Genomic DNA, 16933 nt, shown 5'->3' with positions numbered 1-16933 from the left:
GACAGTATGAAAGAGCTTTAGTAAGCCAGTGACTCAGCCCCTGTAATAGGGTTAGAGGCAGAGAATCCCAGTGGAAAGAGGGGAACCGGCCAGGCAGAGACAGCAAGGGCGGTTCGTTGCTCCACAGCCTTTCCATTCACCTTCACACTCCTGGGCCAGACTACACTCAATCATATGACCCACTGAAGAGATGAGTCTTCAGTAAAGACTTAAAGGTTGAGACCGAGTTTGTGTCTCTCACATGGATGGGTTGGCAGACCATTCCATAAAATTGGAGGTCTATAGGAGAAAGCCCTGCCTCCAGCTGTTTGTTTAGAAATTCTAGGTACAATTAGGAGGCCTGCGTCTTGTGACCGTAGCGTACGTGTAGGTATGAACGGCAGGACCAAATCAGAGCGATAGGTAGGAGGAAGCCCGTGTAATGCTTTGTAGGTTAGCAGTAAAACCTTGAAATCAGCCCTTGCCTTGAAGGAAGCCAGTGTAGGGAGGCTAGCACTGGAGTAATATGATACATTTTTTGGTACTAGTTAGGATTCTTGCAGCCGTATTTAGCACTAACTGAAGTTTATTTCGTGCTTTATCCGGGTAGCCAGAAAGTAGAGCATTGCAGTAGTCTAACCTAGAAGTGTCAAAAGCATGGAATTTATTTTTCCGCATCATTTTTGGACAGAAGGTTTCTGATTTTTGCAATTTTACGTAGATGGGAAAAAAGCTGTCCTTGAAACAGTCTTGATATTTTCTTCAAAAGAGAAATCAGGGTCCAGAGTAACGCCGAGGTCCTTCACAGTTTTATTTGAGACTGTACAACCATTAAGATTAATTGTCAGATTCAACAGAAGATCTCTTTGTTTCTTGGGACCTAGAACAAGCATCTCTGTTTTGTCCGAGTTTAAAAGTAAAATGTTTGCAGCCATCCACTTCCTTATATCTGAAACACATGCATCTAGCGAGGGCAATTTTGGGGCTTCACCATGTTTCATTGAAATGTACAGCTGTGTGTAATCCGCATAGCAGTGAAAGTTAACATTATGTTTTCGAATGACATCACCAAGAGGTAAAATATATAGTGAAAACAATAGTGGTCCTAAAACAGAACCTTGAGGAACACCGAAATGTACCATTTACAGAGACAAACATATCTTTCCGACATATAAGATCTAAACCAGGCCAGAACCTGTCCGTGTAGACCAATTTGGGTTTCCAATCTCTCCAAAAGAATGTGGTGATCGATGGTATCAAAAGCAGCACTAAGGTCTAGGAGCACGAGGACAGATGCAGAGCCTCGGTCTGATGCCATTAAAAGGTAATTTACCACCTTCACAAGTGCAGTCTCAGTGCTATGATGGGGTCTAAAACCAGACTGAAGCATTTGGTATACATTGTTTGTCTTTCAGGAAGGCAGTGAGTTGCAGCGCAACAGCCTTTTCTACAATTTTTGAGAGGAATGGAAGATTCGATATAGGCCGATAGTTTTTTTATATTTTCTGGGTCAAGGTTTGGCTTTTTCAAGAGAGGCTTTATTACTGCCACTTTTAGTGAGTTTGGTATACATCCGGTGGATAGAGAGCTGTTTATTATGTTCAACATAGGAGAGCCAAGCACAGGAAGCAGCTCTTTCAGTAGTTTAGTTGGAATAGGGTCCAGTATGCAGCTTGAAGGTTTAGAGACCATGATTATTTTCATCATTGTGTCAAGAGATATAGTACTAAAACACTTGAGTGTCTCTCGATCCTAGGTCCTGGCAGAGCTGTGCAGACTCAAGAACAACTGAGCTTTGAAGTAATACGCAGATTTAAAGAGGAGTCCGTAATTTGCTTTCTAATGATCATGATCTTTTCCTCAAAGAAGTTCATGAATTTATTACTGCTGAAGTGAAAGCCATCCTCTCTTGGGGAATGCTGCTTTTTAGTTAGCTTTGCGACAGTATCAAAAAGGAATTTCGGATTGTTCTTATTGTCCTCAATTAAGTTGGAAAAATAGGATGATTGAGCAGCAGTAAGGGCTCTTCGATATTGCACGGTACTGTCTTTCCAAGCTAGTCGGAATACTTCCAGTTTGGTGTGGCGCCATTTCCGTTCCAATTTTCTGGAAGCTTCCTTCAGAGCTCGGGTATTTTCTGTATACCAGGGAGCTAGTTTCTTATGAGAAATGTTTTTAGTTTTTAGGGGTGCAACTGCATCTAGGGTATTGCACAAGGTTAAATTGAGTTCCTCAGTTAGGTGGTTAACTGATTTTTTTCCTCTGGCATCCTTGGGTAGACAGAGGGAGTCTGGAAGGACATCAAGGAATCGTTGTGTTGTCTGTGAATTTATAGCATGACTTTGATGTTTCTTGGTTGGGGTCTGAGCAGATTATTTGTTGCAATTGCAAACGTAATAAAATGGTGGTCCGATAGTCCAGGATTATGAGGAAAAACATTAAGATCCACAACATTTATTCCATGGGACAAAACTAGGTCCAGAGTATGACTGTGACAGTGAGTAGGTCCAGAGACATGTTGGACAAAACCCACTGAGTCGATGATGGCTCCGAAAGCCTTTTGGAGTGGGTCTGTGGACTTCTCCATGTGAATATTAAAGTCACCAAAGATTAGAATATTATCTGCTATACAAGGTCCGATAGGAATTCAGGGAACTCAATGAGGAACGCTGTATATGGCCCAGGAGGCCTGTAAACAGTAGCTATAAAAAGTGATTGAGTAGGCTGCATAGATTTCATGACTAGAAGCTCAAAAGATGAAAACGTCATTTCAAAAAAAAATATTGAAATTTGCTATCGTAAATGTTAGCAACACCTCCGCCTTTGCGGGATGCACGGGGATATGGTCACTAGTGTAGTTTACTCGCTCACCTCCGGATTCTCAGAAGGATCCCCAATCTGCGTCCCCTTTTCTGGCATCTTTTCTTTACGCAAAAGGCATGGATCTGGGCCCGTTCCAGTGAAAGCATGATATCCTTCTCGTCGGACTCGTTAAATGAAAAAGTTTCTTCCAGTCCGTGGTGAGTAATCGCTTTTCTGATGTCCAGAAGTTATTTTCGGTCACAAGAGACGGTAGCAGCAACATTATGTACAAAAATAAGTTACACAAAATGCAAAAAATGTAATAAAAAAATTGGACTACTGGTTGGGAGAATGTAAAATATCAGCCATGGCCTTCGGCGCAATCTTTTTCAGAGACTTGTCCCAAGGCCACTTCTGCATTGTCATGGCTGTCCTGTTGTTAGGTGAACCTTCCCCCCCAGTCTGAGGTCCTGAGTGCTCTGGAACAGGTTTTCATCAAGGATCTCTGTACTTTGCTCCCTTCATCTTTCCCTCGATCCTGACTAGTCTCCCAGTCCTTGACGCTGAAAAACATCCCCACAGCATGATGCTGCCACCACTATGCTTCACCGTAGGGATGGTGCCAGGTTTCCTTCAGACGTGAGGCTTGGCATGCAGGCCAAAGACCAGAGAATCTTGTTTCTTATGGTCTAAGAGTCTTTAGGTGCCTTTTGGCAAACTCCAAGCGGGCTGTCATGTACCTTTTACTGAGGAGTGACTTCCGTCTGGTCACTCTACCATAAAGGCCCGATTGGTGGAGTGCTGCAGAGATGGTTTACCTTCTGGAAGTTTCTCCCATCTCCACAGAGCTCTGTCAGAGTGACCATCGGGTTCTTGGTCACCTCCTTGACAAATACCCTTCTCCCCCGATTGCTCAGTTTGGTCGGCGGCCAGCTCTTGGAAAAGCCTTGGTGGTTCCAAACTTCTTCCATTTAAGAATTATGGAGGCCACTGTGTTCTTCAGGACCTTCAATGCTGCAGAATTCTTTTGGTACCCTTCCCCAGATCTGTGCCTCGACACAATCCTGTCTCGGAGCTCTATGGACAATTCTTTCAACCTCATGGCGTGGTTTTTGCTCTGACAAACACTGTCAATTGTGGGACCTTATATAGACAGGCGTGTGACTTTCCAAATCATGTCCAATCAATTGAATTTGCCACAGGTGGACGAAAATCAAGTTGTAGAAACACCAAGGATAATCAATGGAAACATGATACACCTGAGCTCAATTTTGAGACTCATAGCAAAGGGTCTGAATACTTATGCAAATGAGGCATTTATGTTTATTTTTATTTTTAATACACCCACGCCAATGTCTATGGTTTACAGAGAATGGAGAAAAAAAAGAATTGCAAGAATCGTGAAAAATAACATTCAGGACACAAACAGGCAAATAATGGCGCAGTAAAATAGTGATGTGCAGAACGGCATCTTGGGAACGCATGTCGGTCCTTGTCACAGATGGGCTATTGCAGCAGACGACCACACCGGGTTCCATGGGCACGTGATCACCAATACAGGACAATTGAGGAGTGTAAAAACATCACCTGGCTGGAAGGAATCCCGGTTCCTGTTGCTTAATGCCAATGGCAGAATCAGGATTTGGCGTAAGCAGCATTACTCCATGGCCCCATCCTGCTGGTGTCAACGGTACAAGCTGCTGGTGGTGTAATGATATGGGGAATGTTTCCCTGGCTCTCATTAGGTCCCTTGATACCAATTGAACAACGTTTGAACACAACACCTTGCAGAATACACAGTCTGAAGAATTCAGTCTGTTCTGGAGGCCAGGTACTAGATTGGTGTACCTAATAAACTGTGTATATGTATCCAGAATGTATAATTTACACGTTTTCCAAACTGCTCTACAGGCATACAGGGCCAAATTCAGTCGTATATATTCAAGCATTTGCGTTACTTTCAAACAACATTCTTCTCCCCTTCAAGCCATGTTAAGGGGGCGTTTTCATTCTATTTTCCCCGGACTGAATTTTTCCCCTTTGCAGCATCAGTAGTAGTAAGCCAGCCCCCTATGTAGCCTATGTACGTACGGTGGTTGTAGTTTTATTAACAGGATCCGCATAAGGACAGCGAATACAGCCATTCTTCTGAGACTTGTGAAAGAGAAGATCAGGCCTGCATCGATTCGTGTAAAGGAGGACAAACAGGTATCAAACTTGGATAAAATCACTCTCGCGCATATCCGGTTTATTGCGTTTTGTGGCGAGCTGCGTCTCCGAAAGAACGTTCCTTTCCGACCATGTCTGATGAGATTACACATCCAATGGATTGAAAACAAAATGGGGGTTGCGCTGTAGCATGGGAGGAACATAATTACAAGAAAGGTTATGGCCCGATGTCCCAGACATTTCTATTTAAGAACAACAGCCGCGGATGTCTCGTGGATAGGCAACCAACTTAAAGCAAGGCCATTGATTAGATAGATAGTTAGTTAGGTGTGCATAATCCTGTTGCGATAGGAGGAGACGGTCAGAAGAAAAACGTATCAAGGGGTTATTTTCTATTCCTGCATAATGGCGCGCATATGTATAAACATTTGTCATATTCATGAATTTTTGTAAATGTAATATTGCTATGTCGTTTAGGATCTGTAGTTACGTTTAAGACGTCATATTTGACAAAAAAAAAACATTAATTAAATTACTGTTCGTCGAGTAGCCTATTGTAAGCTATTATACTAGATGGCATGATCTTTTGTTCTTTTATTTTTCATGTGTATGTGAGCAATCCAGAATCCAAAACGCATTCAAGATGCACAAATCAATGCATTCGAAAGAATATATGTCGGGTCTCAGATTGCAAATGCCATTTCCAAAACTGGAGTCTGTAGGCCACCGCGGCCGTTTTCTGTACGGTATTATTGAGTTTGTTTACATAGTTACCTTTGGGAAAGTACGTTGGCTCCCCTTACTATCTTTACCTAGAAAAGCAGACTAAATACTATACAAATATTAAGTATTTACAAATAATAAATAAAAATACTAATGCGTTAATCAAATAATCCCATATGGCGCGCAATTTAATTCTTAAATATTGTCGGCGTCTTATTCCATCGTATTTTGGAATTGTCTTCCAATTATATCTGTTAGTGTGCTTTGCTAGTTTTAGTCTCTGATCTTATCAGCTTTGCAAACTGTAGGCCTACATGAGGACGATATGATGCTCCTGAATGGCTCCTTCTCAACCTGGAATCTCAATCTTTGTTTCTCAAGTTTACAGCTCTGCACAGATTTGTTAATGCATGTGTTATCAGTTTAAATAATGAGTGGTCAAATAGCCTGCTGACAAGTTCCAACTTTTCACACTCAGATTTGGTTATGCTACATGTACACACCAGCATCTAGTCAATGTATGGAAGCTTCAACGTGGCACATTGCAAGCTTTTGGAGGCGTAAATTGAGTCTTTATAAAATTCCTTTGGGCAAACAAAACAGGTGGTAATTATAAAAACTGTTTTGCACATTGCTGTAGTGTATTTCAATTGGTTGATTGTTGCCTGTACAGTACAAGTGACCCATTTAACATAGTTTCAATCTCCATCCTTAAAACTAACCATGGTAAATGGACTGTTGTCCTCCCAGGTAGACGTAGCTGAGGCAAGATGTCAGCCCGAGGAGGGAAGAAGAAGAGCACCAAACTGTCCCGCTCTGCCAGAGCAGGGGTCATCTTTCCTGTGGGGAGGATGATGAGGTATCTACGCACAGGGACCCACAAGTACCGCATCGGCATGGGGGCACCCGTCTACATGGCAGCCGTCATAGAGTACCTGGCAGGTTGTTGTCTCACCTGAGTGAAAATACACACACTTTCTCTCTTCAATTCAGTTGTGTATCTAAAATATATACTGAATAAAAATATAAATGCAACATGTAAAGTGTTGATTTCATGAGCTGAAATAAAAGATCCCAGAAATATCCCATATGCACAAAAAGCTTATTTATCTCAAATTTTGTGCACAAATTTGTTTACATCCCTGTTAGTGAGCATTTCTCCTTTAGCCAAGATCATTCAACCACCTGACAGGTGTGGCATATCAAGAAGCTGATTCAACAGCATGACCATTACACACTTGATGAGAAAACAACAATTGAATACATTAGAATAAGGCTGTAACGTAACAAAATGTGGAAAAAGTCAAGGGGTCTGAATACTTTCTGAATGCACTGTATTTTTGTTCAGTATATAACTGATACTTTATAAGTTGTGTCTGAAGATTTTCTAATGACATTCATTTATTTGTTTAGCTGAGATTTTGGAGTTGGCAGGAAATGCAGCAAGGGACAACAAAAAAGGCAGAATAACTCCTCGGCACATTAAACTGGCTGTAGCCAACGACGAGGAGCTCAACCAGGTACAGTATTATTCCCATTAAAATAGGCCAACATTTAGAAAATGTTAGTGTTTGTCGCTCCACTTCATTGCATCATCGTTACACTATTATATTGCAGTATATTTCCCAATAGGGATCCATGAAACTATGATGAAGGTTGTCCCTTTGTCTTAAGGGTTCAGGAAGGTACAGATGACGCCATATGGCATCGGGCATGAACTGCCACCGCTTCGTGGTTAACCCCAAGTGGATTTTTTTTTATTGAGGCCCGATATCCTGACAAGACATACAGTGCTGTGAAAAAGTTTTTGCCCCTTTTTGATTTTCTCTATTTTTGATACTGTTATCAGGTCTTCAACAAAAACCTAATATTATTAGATCAAGGGAACCTTAGTTTACAAATAACTGTAAAAATGTATACTTTAATTAATTTAATAAACATCCAACAATCAGTAACTGGTTGTGCCACCTTTAGCAGCAATGACTGCAACCAAATGCTGCCTGTCGTTGTTGATCAGTCTCACGTCACTGTGGAGGAGTTTTGGGTCACTCAGCCATGCAGAGCTGCTTTAACTCAGTGACATTTGTGGGTTTTCAAGCATGAACTGCTTGTTTCAAGTCCTGCCACAAAATCTCAATTGGGGTTTAGGTTTGGACTTAAACTAATTCCACTTAATAGACAATGTTCTTTATCATTTCGGCAGGATTTTTTTACCACTTGACTAGTAAAGTATTTCTCAGAGCAAAGAAATTGACCAATGATAGACTGAATACCTATTGAAAAGTAAACTAATTCACCCGTTCTTTGGCCTCTCAGCTTCTCCGAGGGGTGACCATATCAAACGGAGGGGTCCTGCCTCGTATCCACCCGGAACTATTGTCCAAGAAGAGGGGCAGCCGAGTGAAAGTGGACACTCAGGTGACCGTGCCAGAGAAGAGGGCGGAACGCGTCAAGAGCATCAAGAAACCCACCACCAAAAAAGGCAAAGGCAAACCAGGCCGCAAGCCAAGGGTCAGTACACATGAATGGGCTTCGTGAATGATGGCAAACAGCTCAATATTTGTCAATGTGTTTGTTATAGTGTTATAAGAAGCATGAATGTGTTCTGTTTTTCATTGATTCCGTGATAAGAAGAGCACAGAAAACGACAAAGAAGCTGTCGTAGCCAACTCGACAGTGGAAGATGGACCAGGCGATGGATTCACTATCCTCTCAGCGAAAAGCCTGTTCCTTGGACAAAAGGTATCATGTCATGTCAGTTATGAAAAAACTGTCATTCTGTGACACCTATTGTAAAGATACTTGTGTATATAATGTATGTGAACACCCCATTAAATGAGTGGATTCTGATATTTCAGCCACATCCATTGCTGACAGGTATATTCAAATCGAGCACACAGCCATGCAATCTCCATAGACAAACATTGGCAGTAGAATGGCCCGTACTGAAGAGCTCAGTGACTTTCAACGTGGCACTGTCATAGGAGGCTACCTTTCCAACAAGTCTGTTCATCAAATGTCTGCCCTGCTGGAGCTGCCCCGTTCAACTCTTAAGTGCTGTTATTGTGAAGTGGAAACGTCTAGGAGCAACAATGGCTCAGCCACGAAGTGTTAGGCCAAATCGTCTGTCCTCGGTTGCAATGCTCACTACAGAGTTCCAAACTGCCTCTGGAAGCAACGTCAGCACAATAAATGTTCGTCGGGAGCTTCATAAAATGGGTTTCCATGGCTGAACAGCTTCGCACAAACCTAAAATCACAATGTCAAGCTTGCCGCCATTGGACTCCGGAGCAGTGGAAACGTGTTCTTTGGAGTGATGAATCAATCACACTTCACCATCTGGCAGTCCGGCGGACGAATTTGGGTATGGCGGATGCCGGGAGAACGCTTCCTGCCTGAATGCATAGTGCTAACTGTGAAGTTTGGCGCAGGTGGAATAATGTCCTGGGGCTGCTTTTTACGGTTTGGGCTAGGCCCCTTTAGTTCCAGTGAAGGGAAATCTTAACGATACAGAATAGCAAGGCCCATACAGAAATGGTTTGTCGAGATTGGTGTGGAAGAATTTCAGTGGCCTGCACAGAGCCTTGACCTCAACCCCATCGAACACCTTTGGTATGAATTGGAACGTCGACTGCGAGCCAGGCCTAATCTCCCAACGTCACGGCCCGACCTCATTAACACTCGTGGCTCAATGGAAGCAAGTCCCTGTTCCAATATCTAGCAGAAATATCTAGTGGAAAGCCTTCCCAGAAGAGTTGAGGCTGTTATAGCAGCAAAGGGGGACCAACTCCATATTAATGCCCATGATTTTGGAATGCGATGTTTGACCAGCAGGGTGTCCAAATACACCTTGGTCATGACACGTATCTATTAAGTTTCTTAGTAACTTTGTCATAACTTCAACTCTATATCCCCTTAAACAGCTTTCACTAACAGAGAGTGAAATTGGCAAGATTGGAACGATCAAGGTGGAGGGAATCATCAACCCCACAAATGCTGAGATGGACCTCAAAGAGGGAGTGGGTGAGGATGCCAGACCTGCTCGTCTTTTCATCTTAGAATTGTGAAAGCTTCACAGCCCATTATACTTTTGACTCATTCTTACCTGTTGTGTGCTGTGGTCTGCAGGCAATGCCCTGGAGAAGGCAGGTGGGCGGGACTTCTTGGAGGCAGTGAAAGAACTGAGGAAAGCACAGGGACCTCTGGAGGTAGCATCAGGTATGGAGACACGGACACCCAAACTAATATCAAATCTGCTGGATGAAAGGGTTTTTGCTTTTGTTTGGTTATAAAAGGATGCAATTACTGAATGTGCTTATCGAAATACAGCATAATCCACTTGATTGAAACGTATCGTCTCACCTCACTTCAAAACCATCCTTATAAGTACACTGTCAATGCTACATTTAAACCTACACGTGAAGAGTGAAGCGTCAGTGTGTGTGTGTGTGCGTCTTCGTCCTGTAGTTGCGGTGAGCCAGGCCAGTGGGATGCCAGCTCGTTTTGTCATCCACTGTAACATCCCTCAGTGGGGCTCGGACAAGTGTGAGGACCAGCTGGAGAAGACAGTCAAGGCCTGTCTCTCTGCTGCAGAAGAGAAGAAACTCAAGTCCGTGGCCTTCCCCTCACTTCCTGCTGGCCGGTGAGACTTACAGCTTTAAAGGACAATTCCACCCAAAAACGACCTTTTGGTATTTGTTTCGTTAGTCCATTGTTGTTAGATATGACATTCAAAATACATAAATACAGCCAGTATGATGTTTAAATCTATACCAGTAGCTAGGTTTCCATCAATTTGTCGAACGATATTCAAGTGAATATTCTCATTCACACAAAATAATATGCCCATACAGATTGCCATATCTTGATTTGATCACTGTCAAAATTCAAAATGCGCCTCGTGATTTACATACATTCACTGAAAACCCGCAGATCTCTTGCTTGCTCAAACGCTAAAGCACCAGACAGAGTACATTTCCCAGTACTCCAACATTCAAAATGTTTACAAATGCAGCCATATACATCAACAACTGTCGTTTTATATAGCTTAGTAACAAGCTAGATGTTGGTCTCCACTATGACACACAAGTGTATCTTAAATGCAGCTGTACGCTACATATAGCCTATCAAAATTAAGATCTAACATCTGTATTACCAGCAGCAGTGTTTTTCTATCAAACTGGCTTCTGGTGAACACAAAACACACTTAACTTTTTTATTTACTGAATAAAAGAAATGAAATTCTATTTGTTTTTAAATAGGTCGATGGTTTGGGCACAAAGTCTGCCCACTCTGGTCTCGGCGTGCGCTCTTGCCAACAGCTCGCCGATACAGTGCAGAGGGTAGGGCCTACATGATGAAATTATGGATAAGAGAGATTGTATTTATTTGTCGATTGGCAGGCAAGCACCAATCATGTCCACCAGCATAAAATAAGAACCCTTTATCTATTGAAAACTAGCATTAAGCTTATCATGCACTTTCACCAACCTGTGAAGTTTATCATAATTGATTTAATCTGTAGCCTAATCTGCATGCTTTTTCAAGTTGTAGTGGGAGGACCACACAACATACCCCGTGACTGAAAATTTACCTCGACATGGTTATTCTAACAACAATTGCACAATAAACTGTTGCATAATCGTATCACAGCCCCAAAAAATATCTTTGTGTAGCGTATTTGTTTTGTCGACAATTTGACCGTTTCCATCAGGCCTGTAGTGAGTTTATCAGACAGGCACTTGACTCACACATGGTTGGATGGTAACCTGCTGAGTAACAATAAATGTTATTTTAAAAGGTACAATTCATAACTTTGGTTTCCAGTAATAGAAAAAGGGGCCTCGGCGGTCTGAACTAGGGCTCTCAATTTCTTTCCTCGATTCCTTCTTAAAACACATTTGAGAAAAAGGTCCAGGGAGGGACCTTGAACCTTATACTCAAATAAGGTTCAGGAAGCAGCAAGGAGGTAGGAATCGCAGAAAGACTAATTGAAATTGAGCTCACATCTGTGCATCTTTCCTGGTTCTAGGAATGGATTCCCAAAGCAAACAGCCGCCCAGCTGATCCTCAAGGCAATCTCCAACCATTTTGTCTCCGCAACGACCTCTTCCCTGAAAAACATTTACTTTGTACTGTTTGACAGCGAGAGCATCGGAATATACCTTCAGGAAATGGCCAAGCTGGATGCCAAGTGAAGATGAGCTAAAGAGATGCTCGATTTGGGGTTTTTTAACGGTTGCAATTGTATTTCAGATGGATCTTTGTTTTTGCAGCTGGTATAGTGTGATGGAAGATGCTGTAAGTAGGTGTTTTTGACGACATCGGGTAGCCCTCGGAAGGTGTTAAAACATTTTTTTGTGTGGGTGAAGTACTGTATGCATTTATGTTACCGTCTTCCTTTTACGGGATTGCATTATTTTTAGACTAGATTAAATTAATAATCCCCATGGCTTGTCATTCGTATCCCTTATTTACTGATATTGTTTTTACATTCCATGTACAAAGACAATTTTAACAGTTGTTTTTCTGCCAGAATCACTCTGTAGTTTCTGATACAGTTAGTTTACTAAGAAAAAAAAAGTGTTTCACATTCTGCTTTGAAATAAAAATCCAGATGTTTTACACCACAGATCCAGCTGTGATTTGATTAATGCATCATTTACTAATACCCATGAATAAGACAACAATCCAGTTTCATTACATTATATTTATTACATTGTAAAAAGTACATGACCATTTCTTCATATATACATTATATTCATGTAATTTCTTGTTCACTCAAGAATTAGCTCCTGGTATACCTAACAATGCAGTACAACAAATTAACATAACGACACCCCTGACAGAGGGGCTTCCACTTCATTGTGCACAGACTAATGCGATTTCTGACATAAGGCAGAGGATTCAGAGAGTAATGTAACCTGACATGGAAGTAGTTGCTCCCAACTGTGCTTCGACGAGAGTATTAATTCCCCAACACCTCATTCATAGCTGAATAAATACTATAGACAGAGGGGTAACAGCCAAGAAATAAGCTGCACTGAAGTTTACTCCGATCACAAGGTTGGGTTTTCAAAACAAAAAAAACATGACGTGGTTGAGGCTTTTGAAAACCATTGTTTGTTCTTCCGTCATCACATACAGTGAGAAGTCTGGTACGAGTATTATTTGATAAGATGATCAAGGCTCTAACTTCAACATGCCAATGTTCCAACTCCTCTGCAATCCATAGCTTACTGTACAGACGGTGAAATGCAAATATACTTTCACTGAGTCTAGTGGGGTAATCATAGTCCCGCATGAAACTTGCGCAGATGATCTGGGCCAATCATCTCATCTCTTGAAAATGAAAACTGAATTTAAGATCTGCTTGTCCCAGATTTACTGATTGTGGTCTATGCTCAATCTGCTCAAGCCTTAAGTGGCCACAATTGCTGTACGCATCGTGTTGGACCAGTAACCGAAGGGTTGCTGGTTCGAATACCCGAGCTGACAAGGGGAGAAATATGTCAATATGCCCTCGAGCAAGGCACTTAACCCTAATTTGCTCCAGGGGCACCGTACTACTATGGTGGACTCTGTAAAATAACACATTTCACTTCACCTATCCGGTGTATGTGACAAAACATTTATTACACAAACGTGACAAACACACCCGGATACAAATGACAAAAGGCAATATATACTCCATTAAATAATCTCATTAAGACCTTACTATTAAACTCTCCTAACCTGTTCAACAAAAGATGACACGTACAGAGTTCCACCATCACAGAACACAGCGAACCAACCACACACACACCCAGGCCAGACCAGTTGTCACATTCGGAATGTTCTAGGTGCTGCCCTTGTTAGCAATGGCAGCATCTCAAATCCATCTTTCCAAGCCAAACCATGCACACCTTTGTCCCTCTTGGGTATAACAGCATTTAAAGTACGTAAAGTGTCGTTTTAGGGCCATTGTAATAAAAATTTGCAAACAAGATTGTGAAAACTTGTAGGCTAATTTCTAACCTCTGACACGATTTTATACTGGAAATATGGAAACTATGTATGCTTTATATTACTGTACACTTACATTTCGACCCGCCAATAAAATAGTTATGATACAGGTCTGTTTTTGTTTTAAGACAGCGACCTGAACACTGACTGGAGTAAATGAATCTGTTCACATCCTATTCAGTAAACAACATGCAGTAACTAAAACCCAAATAAGTTATTCACTATGATTTTGTCCCTGGCAGAACCTCTAGATTAATGTTAAGCACAGGCATACTCAGGAAAAACTTTAGCCTTTTGGGGGCCTTAAGCAAGATTTGGTTGGGGAGGCCCCCCACCAAACCGGCCATTTTTTTTGTGCCCCCCCTCTTGAAGGTGGAGAGAAATATCTTTTAAAGTAATTTCCTGGAACACATTTGCCATGGGGCATAGAGAAAAATGTTAGCAGTTTTAAAGCAAGTTTACTGCAGTTCTATACATTTTGCCATGGGGAATAGACATTTTGCAATTTTATAACACATTTCATGCAATTCTACTGACTTTGCTGTTTTAAAGCCAATTTCCTGCAATTCTACACATTTTTCCATGTTAATATCTGAATGAGAGTGACTAAAAAAAAAAATAAAAAAAAAAAAATGGGGGGCCCCCTAGAAGTCAGGGCCCCGGGCAAGTGCCCTGTCAGTATTTGGCCATGATTACTACAAGTTTAGATAACTGGCTAAACTAATTTACCAATCAAAAAATTATTAGACGACATGGCTAATTGGAGTGACTGTTAGCGACTGACAAAACAAGAGAAAAACTGCTAATGCACAACCAATTTTCAAACTTGCACCTTGTGTATTCTACTAATCTAACTCTCAAAAGTAAAGTTGAGACCCTGATGGAGTTCCAAAAAATGTCTGACGAATAAGTGAATATTGAGGGACAGCAGGCCCCAGGATGTTAGATAAGACTTCAAAGCTAGGTGTGTCTGTTGTTTAGTGTCGTCTGAGAGGTGACCATGGATGTAAAAGGGTCTCTGTGTCACAGACGGTTTGTCCCCCTGTGTGAAGGGGGGCAGAGCCTAAGGAGAAAGCTATGATGTTTAGGGGACAGGTGGGGGATGGAGTGCCCCCCGTGAGAGTAGGCATAGGGCTATGGTGGCTCTATTTGACCTGCGGGGTGTCACTATGTTCAGTGGGGTGGGGGGCGGGGAGCAGCGGGACAGGGCAACTGGCCTCAATGAGGGCAGGGTTGAGGATAATGGGGAGGGACATAGGGGGCACGCCCCCCACCTGCAGATGGGAGGCCAGGGGCTGCAGGATGAGGGGGGACTGACTCGTGGGGGACTGGATCAGTGGGCTAGAGATCTGGGGGGACATCTTCACTGGGGTGGGCATGGGGGGAGTCGATGGAGGCACTGGAGATGATCTGTCTGTTCCTGGAAGAGGAGAGAGGACATTGATTAATTCACTGATTGTTGGCTGTGAAACTGACATTGACAAAAATTGATCGTTGGCGTTAGCCAGATTTCATCTTTGACTGGCCACGCTAACATGGTTACCGTTGGTACTAGGTGGTGGGTGATCTTGGGGCAACACAGGTCTGTTGGAGGTCTTTGGCTCTGTGGGGGAAGCTGGCACTGGCACAGGAGATAGGGCCTGAGCTGGGGGTGGCGAGGCTGGGGGGCAGGGGGCAGCCGGCTGGACAAGCTCCACTGGGGGACTAGGAGCAGGATCTATGGACACAGAGCACATACAGCCATTACATTTCAGAGATCTAGCTTGATGTATATAGCAGAACACTGAAACAAGACTAAGTATAAATCATGAAAAACATGTAGGCTGTGTATTCGAAAATCCGATTTATGGATTTTGCGGTCCAGAGAAAATGCGGTCCAGAGGCTCCGTACGGAGGGTGTGATGCAAACACGGAGCCTCCGTAGGCCTGTAGAGGCCAAATCAATCTCCGTACCGCATCGCCATGTGCATCCCACATTTTGTAAGGTTTCCATATAGCTCCCCATTGACATGATTGGTTGACGGTAGGTGGGGGCGGTATGTCCTGTATAAACAACTCACTTCCTTGACAACTTCCTTCACAACAGCTATGCTCCGCGAAGCGCAAGAAGTATGAAGGCCCTGACTACTGCAGAGGCCGCATCGCAGTAAATGCTGTACTGCCAATACAGATCCAGATAACCTACCTTGTTAACACTAAAAGCAGAGTACATATCTGAGAAAACAGGGCCTTAATAGAAGTAGGTGTGCGTTCCAGTACCTGGTTGTGGTATGACTGTCTGTTTGAAGAGCTCCTCCCGGAGGTTAGGCAGGAAGCAGTCAATGCGTTCCCAAGTGATCTCCCACAGGTCAGAGTATCCCGTACGAGAGTCAGCGCTGTGGAAGATTCCTGCTGTGTCCATCACCAGCAGCATGTTCTTCAGAGACTCTGGGATGGCCTCGAGCTGGGGGGGGTGATAACAACCAGCCAATTAGCCATGCAATCGCACTCATAGATGGGAGGGGAGGGGGGGGAGAAGTGCTTGAAAAGAGCTGTACAGGGATAAACATGAACTATTACTTAAAGACCAGTATTTATTTTTCTTTCTTTTTGTGTGCCCTCCTTTGAGTTTGACCACTCAGATTAGAAGCACCTGCACTAATAAGAGTTGAAATTGACATGTGCTGCTGTGTGACAGCAGGCATGCTTACCAGCAGGTCACTGGAGCCAGCGTGCATGTACTTGTCCATGAAGTCCAGGATGGTGAGCCACAGGGCAGCGAAGGTGGACAGAGACAACAAGGGAGAGAGGTGCTGCAGGAACACCTAGTGGAGAGCAGAGCAATGGAGAGCAACAGTGAGATATGCAGAGATGGCATGGGTAGACAGGCACACAGCATATTATACTATCGCTGTTCAGGCAGATGAGAAGTGCTAGACAGTGGAAAGATTTAGCAAATTATGGTAATTTCTCAACAACAACAAAAAATAACCCCCCAAAGGCAACAGACAGTTGTAGGAGAGTCTAAACCTGTGGTCTGAACACAGTCTGACAAAATATCAGATTTCACACTTTGAAATGGATGCCTGTTGTGTGTTGACTGAACTGACCTTTGACAGCAGGGTGCAAGCCCTCATCCTGGTCTCCTCCATGCCACACACGTCTGCAGGGCTAATATTGTCCAGAAGCTTGGTCAGCAGGGGGAACAGCACCTGGGACCACACAGTACACAGTACTTAAAACACAGTTAACACTGACAACGCTCAGATTAGACAGA

At 42.9% G+C, this 16933-nt stretch overlaps 2 protein-coding genes across 4 annotated transcripts in view; one reads left to right on the top strand and one right to left on the bottom strand.

Annotated features, from left to right (window-relative positions):
• Window positions 1–4842: 4842 nt before the first annotated feature.
• LOC135512372 (core histone macro-H2A.2-like) lies at window positions 4843–12304 on the top strand. Of its 2 annotated transcripts, none has more exons than XM_064934357.1 (9): window positions 4843–4989; window positions 6424–6615; window positions 7087–7193; window positions 7990–8184; window positions 8308–8415; window positions 9597–9696; window positions 9802–9891; window positions 10141–10315; window positions 11705–12304. In XM_064934357.1, the coding sequence occupies exons 2-9, from the start codon at window positions 6444–6446 to the stop codon at window positions 11868–11870; spliced, it is 1113 nt and encodes a 370-aa protein (XP_064790429.1). In that variant the 5' UTR covers window positions 4843–4989; window positions 6424–6443; the 3' UTR covers window positions 11871–12304. The 2 variants fall into 2 exon arrangements, with proteins under 2 accessions (XP_064790429.1, XP_064790428.1); XM_064934356.1 differs by having other exon boundaries at window positions 4844–4989; window positions 8305–8415.
• A 60-nt stretch (window positions 12305–12364) lies between these two features.
• LOC135512371 (Golgi-specific brefeldin A-resistance guanine nucleotide exchange factor 1-like) overlaps window positions 12365–16933 on the bottom strand; it is a 128684-nt gene continuing 124115 nt past the window's right edge. For both annotated transcript variants that reach the window (XM_064934354.1, XM_064934355.1), the window contains exons 36-40: window positions 16767–16868; window positions 16368–16481; window positions 15937–16120; window positions 15221–15394; window positions 12365–15097 (exon numbers count right to left, since the gene is read on the bottom strand). In XM_064934354.1, coding sequence (XP_064790426.1) covers window positions 14823–15097; window positions 15221–15394; window positions 15937–16120; window positions 16368–16481; window positions 16767–16868 — 849 coding nt within the window. In that variant the 3' untranslated portion in view covers window positions 12365–14822. The remainder of the gene's footprint in view (window positions 15098–15220; window positions 15395–15936; window positions 16121–16367; window positions 16482–16766; window positions 16869–16933) is intronic.

The sequence above is a fragment of the Oncorhynchus masou genome, chromosome 24, assembly GCF_036934945.1.
Source record: "Oncorhynchus masou masou isolate Uvic2021 chromosome 24, UVic_Omas_1.1, whole genome shotgun sequence".
NCBI lineage: Eukaryota > Metazoa > Chordata > Actinopteri > Salmoniformes > Salmonidae > Oncorhynchus > Oncorhynchus masou.
This window is presented reverse-complemented; position numbering and strand designations above follow the sequence as displayed.